Here is a 16,099-nt window from a genome sequence, read left to right as displayed (position 1 = left end):
TCAGGACAAGGCAGTAGCTTAAAATCAGAGTTAACCAGTAAGTGATGAAAATGAAATAAATGAGATGCCAAATTAATCATTTGGTCTTGTTTCCAGTCTCCTGTTGTGCTACAATAACTTGAAGCAGTGCCAAATGCTTGACTCTTGTTTCAAGGCTTGCCTTTTTGATAATGAAAGGACTATTTATGTATGCTGGAAAAGAACTGACTGCAATTCACTCCAGTGTGCAAAGTACTTAAAAATTAAATAGCAAGCATGCAAGGAACAGAAAAAAAGAACTATTTTAAAACGAATGGTCGTAGAACGGTGCAACTTTTGATTGAAGCTGCAGGCTATTGTCAGGGTTAGATTAAATGGTTACATATGGCTATAGTGAAATGTTGGTTTGTTGCCTCCCTAAGTCCATGGGTTCATGCAGAGRGGGGCGAATGGGCTGTGTCTTCACTGCTGGGTCACCTGAGACTGTGCGCATGGTGTGTATGATACATGCTTGGATCGTAACGTAGGCGCGGTGCTAGAATTGTTCCTTGTATGAACTGGTACCACTATTTGATGTAGTAGCAATAACTATTAGAGCTACTAAGGCAAAAAAAAAAAAAAGATTGCATGTTGGTATTTCGTTTTAGCTGTTTACTYAGTTAGGTTGAATAATACCCCATCCGGCTCAAAAAACCTTTGAGCTTTCAGCTTTAGTGTTTCCTGTGTGAGATGCCTTTCTGAATGTAGTTTTCTTCCCCTACAACATATGTCAGTTCCATGTTTGCAACAAGAGAGCTACCAAAAAACCTCTGCGTTTTGCCAGAAGTACCTGCTATCCATCAGCAAGTAATCCAGTTTCTGAGAGCAGATGGAAGTAGGTAAATCCTCATTTGTTGGAGAAATGCTTTTGCCAAGTAGTAGAGCTGAATTATTTTTTGTATATAATAGAGTCTATTCACCATTATGTAGTACAGCATTGTACTTTATGAGGGTCTAACTCTACTTGTCCTGCTCTAGTGAGTAAGTCTGGTTACCTCAAAAGAGCAATTCGTCCTTCAAATCAATCAGGGTTTACCATTTAATCATTATTATTGGGGGAGGGATTGAAAGAGGAAGTCAGAGGATATTAGTAATCTTCATAAATAATCCTGTCATCCTGATAAAATTGCCTTTTTTGGGTAAGTAATCTAACTGTAGAAGATGCAGTGTTTCCTACGGGCAAGGGGTAGGCCTTTGTTACTAAGCGAATTTTAGACCTGAAAGCCCTGTATTATGACCAAAAAAGCCATGGAAAATTGTGTTGGACTGGAGTTGGYCACAGAAATGAAAACATGTTGCTGGGTGGTAAACTTAAATATCACAATATTTAAATATTTAAATTATTGTGATATTTAAATTATTCTGTTCACTGTTGTTTTAAAATTGCAATTTCTACGTCTTAGAATTTTGTGTAACTTCATTTCTGATCTTTCGCCTGCTATTTTGTAGTGTCAGGAGCTATCTGTTTTTCTCTTGGTGCAGTTTCTCTTGTTTTTCTGAGTGCATTTGTCTTCGTAGTCATTAGCCAGACCGATTTTATTTCCCTTAGCAATCCTTTCTAGAAGAGTTTGRTTTGTAAGCATTAATTTATACTTGTGCCTCCAGGCAGAGGTAGAACTGGTTCTGGCCCTGTACWTGCTTGCTTGCTTGCATTAAGGCCAGTTTTTGGTTTATGTGATATTTAAGACTGGTTTAGAAGCCTTTCGGAGGTCATTAGTGTGGCTGTCTTGGTTTACTTATTATTGATGGCCATCTGTGTTAGGGTGAACTTTCATCAAATACGAATACTTGTACAAAAGCCAGAAAAAAAAAAACAACCTTAATTTTTTATCTTTCCCCAGTACTTTTTATTTCTGTTTTAGTATSTGCAGGGTTTCATTAGAAATTTCAAATATTTCCCTTAGCACTTACGAATTTATTGCTTTGAAGCTTGGGGATCTATAGGAAACAGGCACTGAATGCATGTTTTTAAGCTTAGTAATTGTCTAGTTTCTCAGCAGTAAGTAAATCTGTGCTTTGTGGCCTTATGCTAGTTAAAAGACACTCAAAACAAGATTGATCTTTCTGTATCCACTCCTGAATTCCTTCCCTCTGGAACCCCAATCTGTATTCTTTTTGCTTAAAAGGGAGATAAGCCACCTTTCTACTTCTGCTGGAAAGTTAAAGGGAATGAAGAGAAAGCATTAAAAAAAAAAAGAGGCCAAGAAACAGCACTGTCTTCTACCGCTCATTCTGCAAACTTAGTATGACGCATGAGCATGATCTTAGCCATAGTTACATGGCTAAGATATCCCTTCCCATGCAAGGGAAACTTTGGAGACATTTTTGATTTTACAGAGCTCTGGATGGATTTCTTGATTGGAACCAACCTCCCCRCAAAGGTGGGCAAGGTCTCTGCAGACCAGCTGAACAGATTGCCGTATGGACCAYGTCTGCTAATTATATCCACTTAGGGACACCTCAGGCTTAAAAGGCTCTTAGCAAATTCACTTGTTAGAATAATTGTTACTGTCCTCTGTCTGATAGATAGAGTTAGTTAAATTGTTGCTACTTTTTTTAGTCTGAAGAAATTTTTGTGCGTGCTATGTAATAAATAGGGCAATAAATAATGTATTCGTCATGACTTAAAGCAATTAAACTACTCTTTACTTTGCTTCCCTATTTTTTTTAAACACCTGTCAGTCGGGTATCTTAGTCCTTCAAACAAAATATAACTCTGCAGCAACAATCCTGTACAAAGCAAAGGGGAGAAGACACCAGAGAACTGTCAAAATCAATCCTGGGATCTCCAGCAGCGCTTTGAAAAAGCAGGATCCTGAAGTTAAGCAGACCCATTGCTACAAGTGCCTCCGTTGCTGGCTTGTAGACTCTTGCTTCCTCCTTCTGGCCCTATGGTTTTTGTACCTCTTTCCATACAACAGCTTTGAAGGAAAGGCCGGCCTGGGGTGTTCCCCTGGCGCTCGTGCTGCCCTGTGGCCATGCGTGTACYGCAGCTCCGCAGAAACGCAGATTTCCAAGTGCCAGGAGGGGGTTTTAGACATCTGCAGACCGAGAAGGTTGAAGGAGGAAGGTTTAGATTGCAGTTCTAGAGCTGGCCTCTAACACTGGCCCTCATGCAATGTTAGCCTTTAAATTATTTTTTTTGGATCTCGCCCAGGGAACAGATGGATAGAGGGGTTTTCTTGACTTCAACTAGATGCTAAAAGGAGGTCTCTCCTCTAGTATTTTACCCATTCAATATATCTCTGTAGTGGCATTATAATTAGCTATTAAACTCTGTCTTATGTTTCATAAAAAAAAAGGAGATCATTTTTCAGACATGTGGGATTTTGCCATGACGGTATGAATAAATATTAAAAAGGCTGTGCTCCTGTTTGTTGGGTCACGGCTTCAGCTTAATCCATAGCTAAAATCTGCCATTTTTCCTCTGCTTTTTCCCTCTTATTTTTCTTCTTTTTAGCTTGAGCCCTGTAAATCTGAACTCTTCATCTTAAGCCCTCCTTCAGATATTTTATAGGAGATCTCAGCTTTTCATCAGTGCTTGGTGGCAGAGCACTTTAGGTTCCCAATACTTATTCTGAAAGCTTGAGAGTCTGTCCATGAGCTTTCTAGTCCCCACTGTGCCTGCAGACACTGCTCTTTGCAAATCATGCACATAGGCGTATAAGTGATTTGACTTAGTCCCCTTTCAGGTTAAATAGAAAATGTTTGATGGAGTGTTGAGCTTATTGCATTATAGATCTGACATAAATTCCACAAACAGACAGGAAAGATATTTTTCCCCCTCACAAATGAAAATTCCTTTTAGGTCTTGATGATCAGCTGCACTTTAAATGAACCTGAATTAGGAGGTCATTTTTCTTCTGGAGAAGCAAGTGTGAGGTGATAGAAAACACAGCCTCTGAAGCAGTAGTTTTGATATTGTGCTGCAGTTCTGAAACTTCAGCTTTTTGAAGCTCCGGTATCTTTTGTCAGGATGTAAAAATGCTGCTTTATTTCTATTTCTATTTTTTTTCTATTTTCCTTTTTTTCTCTTGCCACTTCACCAAAAAAGTATAGTTGGAGAACCAAATTGTTACCTTCCAGGAATTTCTCTGCCAGTGGATAGCCCAGAGTGAAAAGTCACTTCATTGCGCGTCAAAATTGAGCTTGATTTCTTTCCTCCTGTTACACTGAGGCATGGCCCAAACTGGGKATGGTCTGGGAGTGCGGGGGAAGGGTTGCACTGCAGATAAACAGTGCAAGTTTGGCGATTTTGGACCTCAGAAGAGACTGCAATTGCCCTTAGATTTAGAAAAGTGAATATAGAAATGATGCTATTATATTTGGTAAACTTGCTCTTGCATTTACAGAGAAACTTGCTTCTTAGTACAAGTAGGGCAAATCCTTCCACGACTGCAATACAAAGCTAGTGTAGAGGAAGCAGGATTTTCCTGGGACAGAAACCAAGGCTGGCTGTGTTTTTGCAAGTGGGTGTTCATCCGTGACTCAGATTTCCAGTAATTATTCCATGAGCTCCGTCCTACCGTTTATGTTCCTTCTTCGTTCAGAGCTGTGTAAAATAGGCAAGTCTGAGAGACATAAATTTAGAACCCTCTGGTGCTAGATTTATGCTGTATAATCACTATGTTTTTTAGAGTATTTAACCCCTCAGAGTTAATTATGAGTAGTGTAAGTGCATTTATTTTTAATTTTTGTTTGTTTATTTATTTATTGTTTTTTTAATTATTTATTTGGTTATTAACTACCTAACCAAATTCTGGGTTCTTTCTTGAGGAAGTTTATCACTCAGTAAAAATTTCCTTGAGTCAATATAAAACACAAGTGAAAACCTATTGTTTCTAACTTGATTTCAGTCATTGCATGTAAAGACAGCCCTGAACTCTTTTGGTAATATGTATGAAAGTTCTTCCAGCTTAGTTTTTTTCTTAGTTTATTAATGGGTGGAAATGACTGAGATTTATGGACTTCTCTTTATCATAGTCTACAGTAAGCAAGGTCTATAAATACGCTGAAAATATAATTCATTTATGAACCTTTTATTCTGAAATTCTAGCTTTTTTAGCATTAGCCATTCCCAAATTCAAAATATCCAAGGAAGATTACTGTTTTATTTCATATACCTGTATCTGTCCCTCCACCTTCAACTTTCAAATGTTTTGTCTTCCTTGCTTATTTGTACGAAAACAAGCTTTTTCCCTTCTACTGAGCTACATGGATAAAGAAGGGTCACAAATGGGTCAGTCCTGTGTATCAGAGAAATCTGGCTGCAGTCCAGACCCGTACTTAGGCAAGCAGATAACTTTAGACACCTCAGTCGTCTCATTAAAATCAAAGGGACTGCTGGAAGGTGTAAAATTAAGCGTGGACCGAGGTGCTTCGCTGGATAAATGAACCGATTTCACTTTGATACAAATGAGCTATTTCAATACAAGGCAGCAGTCAAATGTTTAAAAGAATTTTTTGCTGGATAATTATACTGTAAAAGCGTAAAAAGATTTAATGATGGACAATGTCTATGATCCTGTATTTGTGCACCTTTGCCAAGCAAAGAAGTAAAACTTCTTCGACTGCACGTGCAATGTTCGTGTTTAGTTGGGGTTATGGTTGTTACAAGGGAAGTGTTGCAGCCAAAGATAGTCACTTGTGTCACAACACTTCCTTACCCCATGTATTATTTCCAGCAGAAATTAAAATCATTTTTTCCTTTGAGGTTCAGGAGGCAGTGAGGGCATAAAATGGAGAAATGAGGGACGCTTATGAAGRCACACTAATCTCTAATGTGACACAGGCTTGGAGTTCCTGCACCAACTTTGGTTTCTACACCCAGCCTGGATCCTGCAGAGTGAAAACTGGAAAAGCCCAACAGAAGGTTTTAGATAGCTACAAATTCTTAAAATGTAGAGCTCCATTTTGATGAAGAGCAGCTGAGAAAACAGAAAAATAGTATACCAAACCRCTCTTATATTTCAATTTATCTGAGCAGCCTACAGTGTTGGTTTTATCTTGAAGTGTCCTTTCCAAACTCACAGTCTCTATACCTATTTTGAAGCCTTAGTGCATAAAAATGTGTGAGGTTCRTTAGTGCTAGTTCAAAAGCCTCCCAAATAGGCAGTCCCATTACGTGTTCAGTACTGTAATTTTAAGTGTCCTCTTTCTGTGTCCTATTTCTCTTTTTACTTTCTTTCTTCTATCAAATCTCCSAATATCAAAGATTCCTAAATTAAACTTTATCTCTTTTTATAAGTATCTCCCATGTGGAATGAGCCAAGCCTCCACTGGTTATTATTGCAAAAGTCATTTTTTAAAACTGTGTTTCATGATGAAAAATACTTTTTATTTTTTTCTCACCTGTAATGTAGAACAGCTGAGTCATCTAATAATATTTTGCCTATAATTGTATATTTTATACCCTCAAGAGGCATTCTGTTATATGGGGGGACTCTGCCATGGAGATACAAGCAAGCTCACTTCTAGATGTTATCCTCATCTCTTGCCATCACTCCTTAAACCAGTTCCTCTCAATTTTTGCATTCATCTTCATTTTCTCCAGTTTAACTATTTATTCCACATCAGTGTTTTGAACCATCACTCAGAATATCTGTAACACATGAGTCAAACAAGAATTAACGATCTTTGTGTGTGACACAGACCCCTGATCCTTTGGGTGTGAACACAGCTGCCTTTGATACTTCTGGAGTTTCTAGCTCACTGTGCTCGCTGCTGCCAGGGGCTGACCTCCAGAAACACCCGCATCAACAGCAGAATTACTGAACCTTCCCGCTAAAATGAATTGTTGTCTCCTGGATGGATACATGTCTCCTGCCCAATTCAATGTGATTCAAAATAAAACACTGAAAAGTAGCTCTCCCAATGTAATGTTGTCAAGAGAACGAGTGCTGTGTTGTTTTTTACTCAGTGTTGATCATCATAACATCTGATCTGATTTGCAGAAATGCATATAGATTTAGAAAATTGCTTCTTCTTGACTTGACAACAGGCTCGCACTGATGCACAATGCTCCTGAAATATAAAGGATGATAATGTAATCCATTCAGTATGGGCCTCTGAAAAGCTGTGGTAGCTGGAGTTTGCACCTGGTGGTCACGTATTATATATAACTAATGAGCCAATGAAGTGTTTAATAACCCAACTGAGAGAATGAAACTTTAAAACAGTGAATTCGTGCTGTGGCTGCTCAGAAGTTCACCTGATCTGCGTTGTCATCTCATGCCCCTGGCGGCCACAGTTCCAAYGCTTGCTTTTTTTTATTTTTGAGGCTCCTGCTGAATTGGAAAACATTAAAAACCAAAGTGATTTTAATTTAATTAGCTACTCATTTGCATAAATTAGTTTACTTGGCATGTCAACCTTCTGTGTCCAGAATCCTCATTGAGAGGCCTGTTCGGTCTTTTGATATCCTCTGGGGGTAGGGGGTTCAACTGTTGTGCTAATTTTGTATTGCAGTCATTGTTATCTTTGAAAATGCTTAAGACATTTACCAAAAAACTGGAAATGTACAGCCAAGCCAAAGCAACGTCTTCTCAGCTTCACTTTAATTTTGAGCTTTATGATTTGTCTATTGCTTTTGTGAGCTAAAGGGCAAAAAGATGCACAAAATGAATTTGCTGATCATCATTACGGCTTCTCATTAACAATATCCAGAAGGAAACATCTGTCTTTGTGCGAAAAAGCAGGTCTTTAAGGCCCATTGCTACAATTAATGAGTTATATATGAGAAACATGATTTTTACCATTGGATTTACAGTTTTATAGCAGCAACATACTCTGCGTTTGACATGAGCTCCTCACCATTACGTCAAATATTTGCTTCTCCACAAGTCCATGAGGAGCAAACAAGCCACARTGTGAAGTCACTTGTATAAAAAACAGCATATATAGTACATCATCTTACCAATAAACAACACTGATGCAGTGCCTCTGCAGTTTCACTGTTTATTCTTCGTGTGACAGTGATATCCCAGGACCCAATCAAGATTTCCTGTGATAGGACTCTGATAAATCTATCTTTGGGAGGGCGATTGAGTGCTGCTAGAACAGAAATAATGACACAGCTCACAGCTGCGGGAGTCGCAGCTGCTGTTTCTTTCTTTGCTGAGTGCTGCAGGTGTTTTCAAAGGGTTTGGAAAATAATGTTGAGAAGCWGCAGTCTTTGCCCCAATGAGCTTAGAGTTTAGTTTGTCTCTGATACAACTTTCTTACTTCTTTTTTTTAAATTAATCTCTTGCATTTCTCGTTGCTCTGCAGCGTGTAGCTGCTGGGTGCGCATTGCAGTCGGTGCTTGTTTCAGATCGGCTGGATGTGTAACACTCCAGGGCTGTTACACAGCGGTGAGCAGACAGGTATTCTCTGATAACAGCACTGGGAATTCATCCTAAATGTTAGCGTGTGCGTGGCTGTGAGGGCAGATACCACGTTTTACTGTGCAAATGTGTTTAAACAGCAGGATGTGCAATGCCCAGTATAGGCACCAATGTGGGGAAACCGAGCTTGGATTATTTCCCTCTGTCACATTTCTGAGCTGGAAGGTCCCCCGCGAGGCTCCGTTCTCCCAGCAGAAAAGCCAGGAAGAGCAGAGATCTAAACAGCGGCCGCAAACAACCCCAGCCCGGGGCCACAAACCCGGCTCAGGTATCTTGTGCCCCTTCTGCTCCGAGCTGAAAAGCCTCGTACGCTGATACAGCAATCTGTGCCCAAATTTAATGAAACCTGGAAACTCAGAAGCGCTTTTCTGACCAGGGCCTCCAGGCCAGCGAGGTGCCTGAGTTTCTTCCCCGCGTCCCTTCTGGCGTCCTCGCAGACAGCGTGTGATGCTGCAGCTCTGTAGCAGCGATCGTTCCATCACGCAGACGTGTCAGGGTGCTGCCAGTAAGGAAAACAGTGTTTGCTTTGGAGATAACGGAAAGAACATTAGACGGCTGAAAAGGAAGGGAGGGAGATTACATTTCTTCTAGGGAAATAATCTTTTGATTAAGAAATGGAAGTGAAAAACATTTCCTTTCTTATAAAATGTTTTGAATGTGCAGCGCTTAGAAGATTGAATCTTTGGGGATAGCTGTATCTTCTATTCTTACGSTGAGATACAGGGAAGTTTGAAGGCCCAGTTATTAAAGAAGCCTTTTTGCTCTTGAACAGGAGCTGGAGGAGTGAGCGTATCTTTGTGGTGATCTGTTGGAGTTTGCGTTGAGCTTTCACACTTCCAAAGCTTCAGTTAAGCCTGAGTTATCCAGGATTCTCAGCCTTAAAGTGATGGTATTTGCGAACCTCTTTTCCACTTTGCCCTTTTCTTGCAGTTCTTTACTGGAACTTACYTTTAATGAACATGCAGTTGGTAGCTCCGTTTAGGGAGTGGTTTTGTTCTCTCTTCTGCTCCATTGTGTTTTCTCTGACTTGAACTAATTAAAAACATAAACATAGTTCTTTGAAATATTGGAAAATTAACCTGCAACTTTTGTCTCCTGGCTACTCACAAGAGCTGCCAGGGTACAGAAGGTGTCAGGCCRGCAGTCCTGTGCTGGCCGCTGGGGAGCACTTCTCCACTCCAGCAGCTGCCAGTCATCCTCCCTGTGCTGCCAATCATCCTCATCATCCTCACCGTAACAGCACACAGGGCTCAGGAACCTTCCTCCTAATGAGATCCAATAATGATTTTTAAGCAAATRGAGATAATGGGGCAGAAATCTAGTGATGGGGGGAAAACAAACAGATGTTTAAGCTTAAGACTGATGAGAAGATGGTTTGGTTTTGCGTGGAAGCTGAGTATTTTCAGATGGGTATGGAGCTGGCTGAACTACTGCTCCAACCAGAAAAAGGATAACCATAGGTGCTGGTCCAGAAATGGACATGGGTATCATGATGCTCCCTTGCTGTGCCCAGGATCCATGGAAAGCGAGAGAGGAGAACTGGATGCCTGGAAATAAGATCCCTAACAGCTGGGACTGCTGGAACTTAAGATATTAAGCAGACAGCAGCCAAAACCTACAGTAGTCCAAAAGAAATGCTGAACCAAGGAGCAGAATGGCAAAACTCAGTATTCTCACAGTTTTAAGCACTTTTGGAAAACAGCAGTTCCCAGCCTGAAATGGCTTCCAGGCGATAGCACCTTGAATGGGACAGTAAGGGGAGCTGAGCTCGCCCACGGGGGCACCCCCTTTTCTCTGCACATTTTGTGGGTTGTGTGTCCCAAGACATGTTTTTCTGTGTGTCTAATTGGGATGTAATGGCCAAGAGCCTAACAGAGTTAGTATTTCAGTACTTGACTTTCTGATGCCGATGCCTTTTAATACCTCTAACTCACATGATCAGCGAGCAAAGAGATAGCTGTTGTTTTATATCACACTAAAAAAAGAGGGGAACTTGCTGAAGATCATAGTAGAGGGAATATAAAGAAAAAAAGCTATTGAGCCAGTGTCTTTTATTTATGATTTTTTTTTCTTGAGTCAAATGAAGGGAACAAAAATGTTGTTCAAGTCCTGAGGAAATGAGATCTCTGCCCCATAAGAGTCTAAAGTCACCTGCTGTGCCAGCAAAGGTCTCCTGTTAACTGCTGGGGATAGTTTGAGGGATTTTACAGGCCCTGCTGTGTGATGCATTCTGCCAAGCAGGTGTCAGTCCGGAGGTAGCCTATGAAACGTATGAACATCAAACTTGCCTTAGGGCACCAGGAGGCATCAGTGCGTCAATGTCCGTAGAGGAAATGGGGGAAGAAAAGAGTTGGAGGCGCTAAGTGGTGGAAGAGGTGATGAAGGACCCTCACTGAAGTGCGTTTGGCCTGACACAGCTCGTAGGCAGATGTTTAAGCAGTAGTTTCCGGGGGAGCAGGAATACGCAGGCAGCAGGCAATCTTGAAAGTGTTGTCCCYGTTTCAGCCTTGAATCTGTGACATATTTCTGTAATACATGATCTTGGCTTGGTTTTGTACGGTAGTTTTAGTTTTCAAACTATCCCAGAGCACTTAAAATCAATGTCATATATGCTTCTCCAGCATCTTACGTCTCCAGCAGCATCTTCCACGGAGTCAGGCCCGTTATACTGAGCGGAGGCAGATCGTCTAGGACAGTGCTTTTACTCTTTGACATTTTAAATCATTAAAAGAGACAAAGGACTTTTAATTTCTGCTAGAAGAAAGCCAAAACACCACAGTTAAAGCATCTTTAAAGAGTCACACTTCAAACTGTGCTAGAGCTGGTGCCTCTTTGGCGAAACAGCAGTGCTCTTGCTCGGGGCTAGATATGGGAAAAACAAAAAGCAGAGCTGTTTTTAAAAAAGAGAAGTCCCCTTCTGTAAAAAAGAAATCATCTTTTAATACCCATTCCATATTTTTTCACTCCTTCCAAATTGGGATGAAAATCAGAAACCTTTTTTTTTCTTTTTTAAAAAAGAGGCAAAGTATAATTTTTGGAGCTCATTTAGTGACCACCTAGGGGGCTGTTGTCARTTTGAGGGAGTTAGAAAGAAAGGCTGACAAGAAACATGGAAATGAACTGCCAGAGAGAGAAAACTCTTTCTCCCAGCCTGCCCACTGCTCCTGTCTCTCCAATCTCACTTTCTCCCTCCAAGCATGATGTCAGACTGACAGCTCCCTGCCAAGCACAGATGTGGAGCTACAGTTTGCATGATCTTCATGGCATACCAGTTTTGTGGGTATTTTTCCCAGGAAAATTTAAATTTCCATCTGGAAAATTTTGGTTTTGCAAAAGAGCATTTTTCATCAAAAAGTAACATCAACAGAAGATCCCTAAGCTTCTCTAACTGTGCATCCCTTTCGGCAGCCAAGCCCATGGCCGTCCCACCCCACAGCAGAAGTGGCTCTCAGTTGTTCTGCAGCGTTGAGATGTCCTGGACGTCCATCCCRCTGTGGGCAGCAACAGGATTTAAAGCCTGAGATATTTGAACTTTAATTGAAGAGGTTTTAGGAATTGTTTATATTGGCTCTGGTGCTCCTCTAGGAAGAAGTAGTGTAAGTATATGTAGAAAGGCAACTGTGAGTTTACAACCGAAAACACAAGCAGCAAGGGTAACTGGTTAAATCAACTGTATTTTGCCTGCAATGTCTTCCCTGCACTCCCCTTTTCAGAGCTATCTGTTCTTACTGTGGTTTTGATTTCTTCTTTTAGGGCCTAACCTTCCCAAGGCTCAGGTGAAAACGGCATCGCTTGGATTGGCAGGAAAGGCAAGATCACCGCTGCTACCGGTGTCGGTGCCCACGGCGCCGGAGGTCTCCGAGGAGGGCCACAAGCCGACGGAGGACCCCGCTAAYGTAAGACCTGCCTTCAAGCAGAGCCTCCTGGCAAAGCTCCTTGCCACGGAGATGCATTATGCCRTGGTCAATCTGTACAGTAATTTTGAGATAATGTTTGGTCCCTGCTTACCTCAGGTGTTGCGCTACGACAGATAGCTCTTAGGAAACCGGTAAAAGATTTTGGCAGTCAGTAAAACTTTTCCTTTGACTTTCATGGACTTTGGCATGTGTGACACAGGGAAGGAGAGAGTGCTTAAATTCTATATTAATACCATCCAGAGGACAACTCCGAAGGAGAGAATGCTTAAATTCTATATTAATATCATCCAGAGGACAACTCCCACAACTTCTCTTGAGCTCTTTGAGGTATCAGGAGGAGAGGAAAAGGGGGCGAGAAATGCGATAAAGGAAGAAAATAATTTTGGCAAGAATGAGTGTAGAGTAATAGCCGATAATGGAAGGAAAAATAATATTGAGGAAGCAGATAAGTGAAACTGAAAAGCTGATGAAATTGGAATAATTTTTTCACTCCTGTTAAGACTCTCTTAGAGAAAGGTCTCACATCCAGAAGATGAAACAGTGCAAAAGAGAAGGAATAAGGAAAAAAAGAAATATAAGTACATGTTGCATATCTTCTCTTTTCATCTGCTTGCACAGACAATTTTTTGCTAGGCATGATAACAGTGATTTGTCCAGCATCTTGTTAATTAATCCTTTTGCATTTTCTGCTTGGCTGAAGGGAAAATCAAAAGTTTTGCTTTAGACATGCACATAGGAATTTTTGGTCTGCTGGCTTATAAGTGTAGGGTAATGGTATTTTATTCCTGTTTATTGTCATCAATAGCATGAAAATATATTTCTATATGTAGTTACAGAAGGATTCTCACATTTTGCTGGGGAAAAGGGAGTCATATATTTGAAATACAGTTATGTACCTTACTGCAGCCTGGCTGCAGCACTGAGCTTTTTTTCCAAATCCTGATGCCTCTCCTGTGCAGAACAAGTAGGAGACGTGGAGTCTTCTGCTGGAGGGAGAAACAATATAAAAAGTCTCTCTTTRCTAAGATCACTGGTATAAAGAGTAATTTAACATAGAACATTTGATAACACGAAGTGCAATTTCAGTTCTCAGTACCTTATTTTATAACAGCAGCACAATTTATTTTTCAGGAGAGACGCTGCTCAAGCTCCACAAGTGGGAGAGCAGTTSCAGGAAGTAATGGTGCAGACAACAAGTTCATCAAGGAGTCCGAATTTGGAGATAAAGGCTAAAACTTGGGGAAATTTTTTAAAGTTTACATCTGCTGGTGCTCTTTTAAGCCGCCTGCTCTTAACTCCATCCCACCTTGGGGACTGCAGGTTTCCAATAGCACTTACAGATCTCCTACCTTGTAAAACCCACATAAATAAGTAATGTTTGAGCTTTCTCTCAGTGTTTTGAAAGCAGAGACTCATTCCTGTTACTCTTGTCTTAGCAATTCGTGAGGTCAGTGGTTCCCAGGATGGGTACATGATGTAGTGCTGATCATTTTAGGGTTTGCCTCAAATTCAGACCATTACTTTTTTTCCAGTCCAGTTGCAGCCTGCCCTAAAAAAAGACGTGTTTTGATGAGTATTTGATGTCTCCGCTGCATGGTAGAAAATGTTATCGACTCACTCCGTGCRGGGCTCCTGTTTCTTCAGCTCGTGTTTTAAGCCCTGCCTGTTCAGTCTTTACATTTCAGCCTGGTCCTGAATCGTGCAGGTGCCCAGGGACTGCGGCGAGGCCCCGCAGCACGCTCCTGCGGGCTCGCGCCAGGGCTCAGCCGGGTGCCGCTCGGGGCTTCGGCTTCTCCATGGCCTCCAGCGCTCTTCCGTGGTGCTTTGGGTTGCAGCGCTCACTGATTGCTGGTTTGTGTGTCTTTGCTTGCTTGCAGGTTTATGAACAGGATGATCTGAGCGAACAGATGGCCAGTTTGGAGGGGCTAATGAAGCAACTTAATGCTATCACAGGCTCAGCCTTCTAACAGCTATTGAGGAATAGATAATTATCCAGGAGCACTGCAGCATACCAGTATTTCATGCATACCACACACGTCCTCGACCCCATGAAATCATCATCTGCTCAGCACCGTTCCTTCAGCACAAGGAAGATTCCTGAAAAGTCCTGAAAAGAATAATAAAAAGCAAGAAAAAGAAAAGAAGAACATTACATAACTGTAGATGTGGCATCTGAAGTACTGGAAATGTGGCCTTAGCCAACGCAAATGACATCATCACAGCCGAGTTGTAGCTGATGCCACTRGATTGCTCATGTTGATCTCCTAGTCTTCATAGAGCTCATGTTGTCATGATTTAACTCACTTGTTTTATGTAGTAGAGGTTTGTAGGAATTTGTATAGGTCTAGTCTTACCTCATGCAAGTACATTTTTAAGCATAGACCATGCCATAATGAGATAGTGTTGTAGTTCACTCTTCCTGTTTTTTGTGTATTATTTCTGAATACAAAAAGACCTATAGCAAATAGTCATACCACCACACAAAAATCTGGAAATTTTCCCAATAGCACAAAACGAAAAGACTGATTTCTCATTTCTCTTGTACTTTCAGCCACTCACCTTGCACAAGTGGTGGGTATATAGCAAGTTGCTGTAAAATTCAGCCACTTTAGCAAGYGTTTGTAAATCCTCCCATAGTTAGTGTTTTATGTATGGCAAACAGAGAACCAGGAACGTTACAAAGATCTGCATTGGTGGCATGCTGCCAGCCAGCCACCGTATACTTACAAAAAGCGGAAATAACATGCAATCTTCTCTGACACACGGTAATTATGTGCTTAAGTTTGGAATAAAACATTTCTGCATATGGGTGGCCTTTGTGCCAGCCCACCCTGTGATGACATTTGAAAGCTCTGCTAGGGCCACGTGTAGCGGCGGCGATGAGAAAAACGCACCGAAAGTTTTGAYGACCCTTTCTCTGCCCTTCTGCCTCCGGCAAGACGGCTCAGCTCTGCGGACTCCGCCGCCGGCGGCCCCTTCGCTCGCTGGAGCCTGCTGGAACGGGAAGGTGACCCGAAATTCAGGTGGAGGCCATCGTGATGGTAAATGTGGAGTACTTCTCGCAGGCAGGAAAGGAGCCTGGAAAGACGAAACGCAGAGGCCTGGTAAATAATCGACAAATTAGGGGGGCTTTTTCCCCCTGTAATATTTTTGGTTTGCTATCGGCAGCAGTCCGGGAGGAAAAGCAAGCAAGCAGCGGCTCACGGCAGGATGCTGTGAACCTGCGTGAAGCTTTTCAGTGCTTCCTTCTCCCTCTTGTCCTAGTCCTTTAGCTGCATATTAGAGTGTTTATTGACAACTATAACTGGTTGAATTGACTAAATTTTGTGTGCATACATTTTAYTGCTAAATTTTCAGCTGCTTTCAGAGTTAATCCCTGTTTATGCAGCTGAATCACCAAAAGGGAGCTAATTTGCATATTTATCAGTTAGGAGGCTGCAAAACCCAATAAGAGAGTTTCAGTTGAATTATTCCATTCAGCTCTGCCTTTGATTTCAAGCTTGAGTGGGTCATAATTTTAAAAGAGCATGGAAAGGATAGGATCTTTACAACCTAATAGCTCCTTTTATTAGGTGGGTAATTATATGTGAATCTACGAATAAAATATTTTGAGTAAAATGGCACTGCAACAGAAGTAATAATTCAGATTATTTTCTACAGCCCTGTGTTGGAAAGGAAATCAGATGTCAAGGAGGAATTCAAATGCTTCATTAGGAACTCTAGTGTGTTGTGAAAATGCTCCTTAAAAACTCCTTGTTATTCAATTACTAAGATTTTAAT

At 41.2% G+C, this 16,099-nt stretch overlaps 1 protein-coding gene across 1 annotated transcript in view; it reads left to right on the top strand.

Moving 5' to 3' along the window:
• Positions 1 to 14,728, top strand: part of DCC (DCC netrin 1 receptor) — a 547,514-nt gene extending 532,786 nt beyond the window's left edge. The window contains exons 28-29 of the mRNA XM_085322164.1: positions 12,156 to 12,298; positions 14,197 to 14,728. Coding sequence (XP_085178290.1) covers positions 12,156 to 12,298; positions 14,197 to 14,286 — 233 coding nt within the window. The 3' untranslated portion in view covers positions 14,287 to 14,728. The remainder of the gene's footprint in view (positions 1 to 12,155; positions 12,299 to 14,196) is intronic.
• Positions 14,729 to 16,099: the final 1,371 nt, after the last annotated feature.

The sequence above is a fragment of the Rhea americana genome, unplaced genomic scaffold (genome assembly GCF_003343005.1).
Source record: "Rhea americana isolate MKP2758 unplaced genomic scaffold, rheAme1 scaffold_75, whole genome shotgun sequence".
In the NCBI taxonomy this organism is placed as follows: Eukaryota; Metazoa; Chordata; class Aves; order Rheiformes; family Rheidae; genus Rhea; species Rhea americana.
Note: the sequence above shows the minus strand (reverse complement) of the source record. Positions and strands in the feature narration are given on the sequence as shown.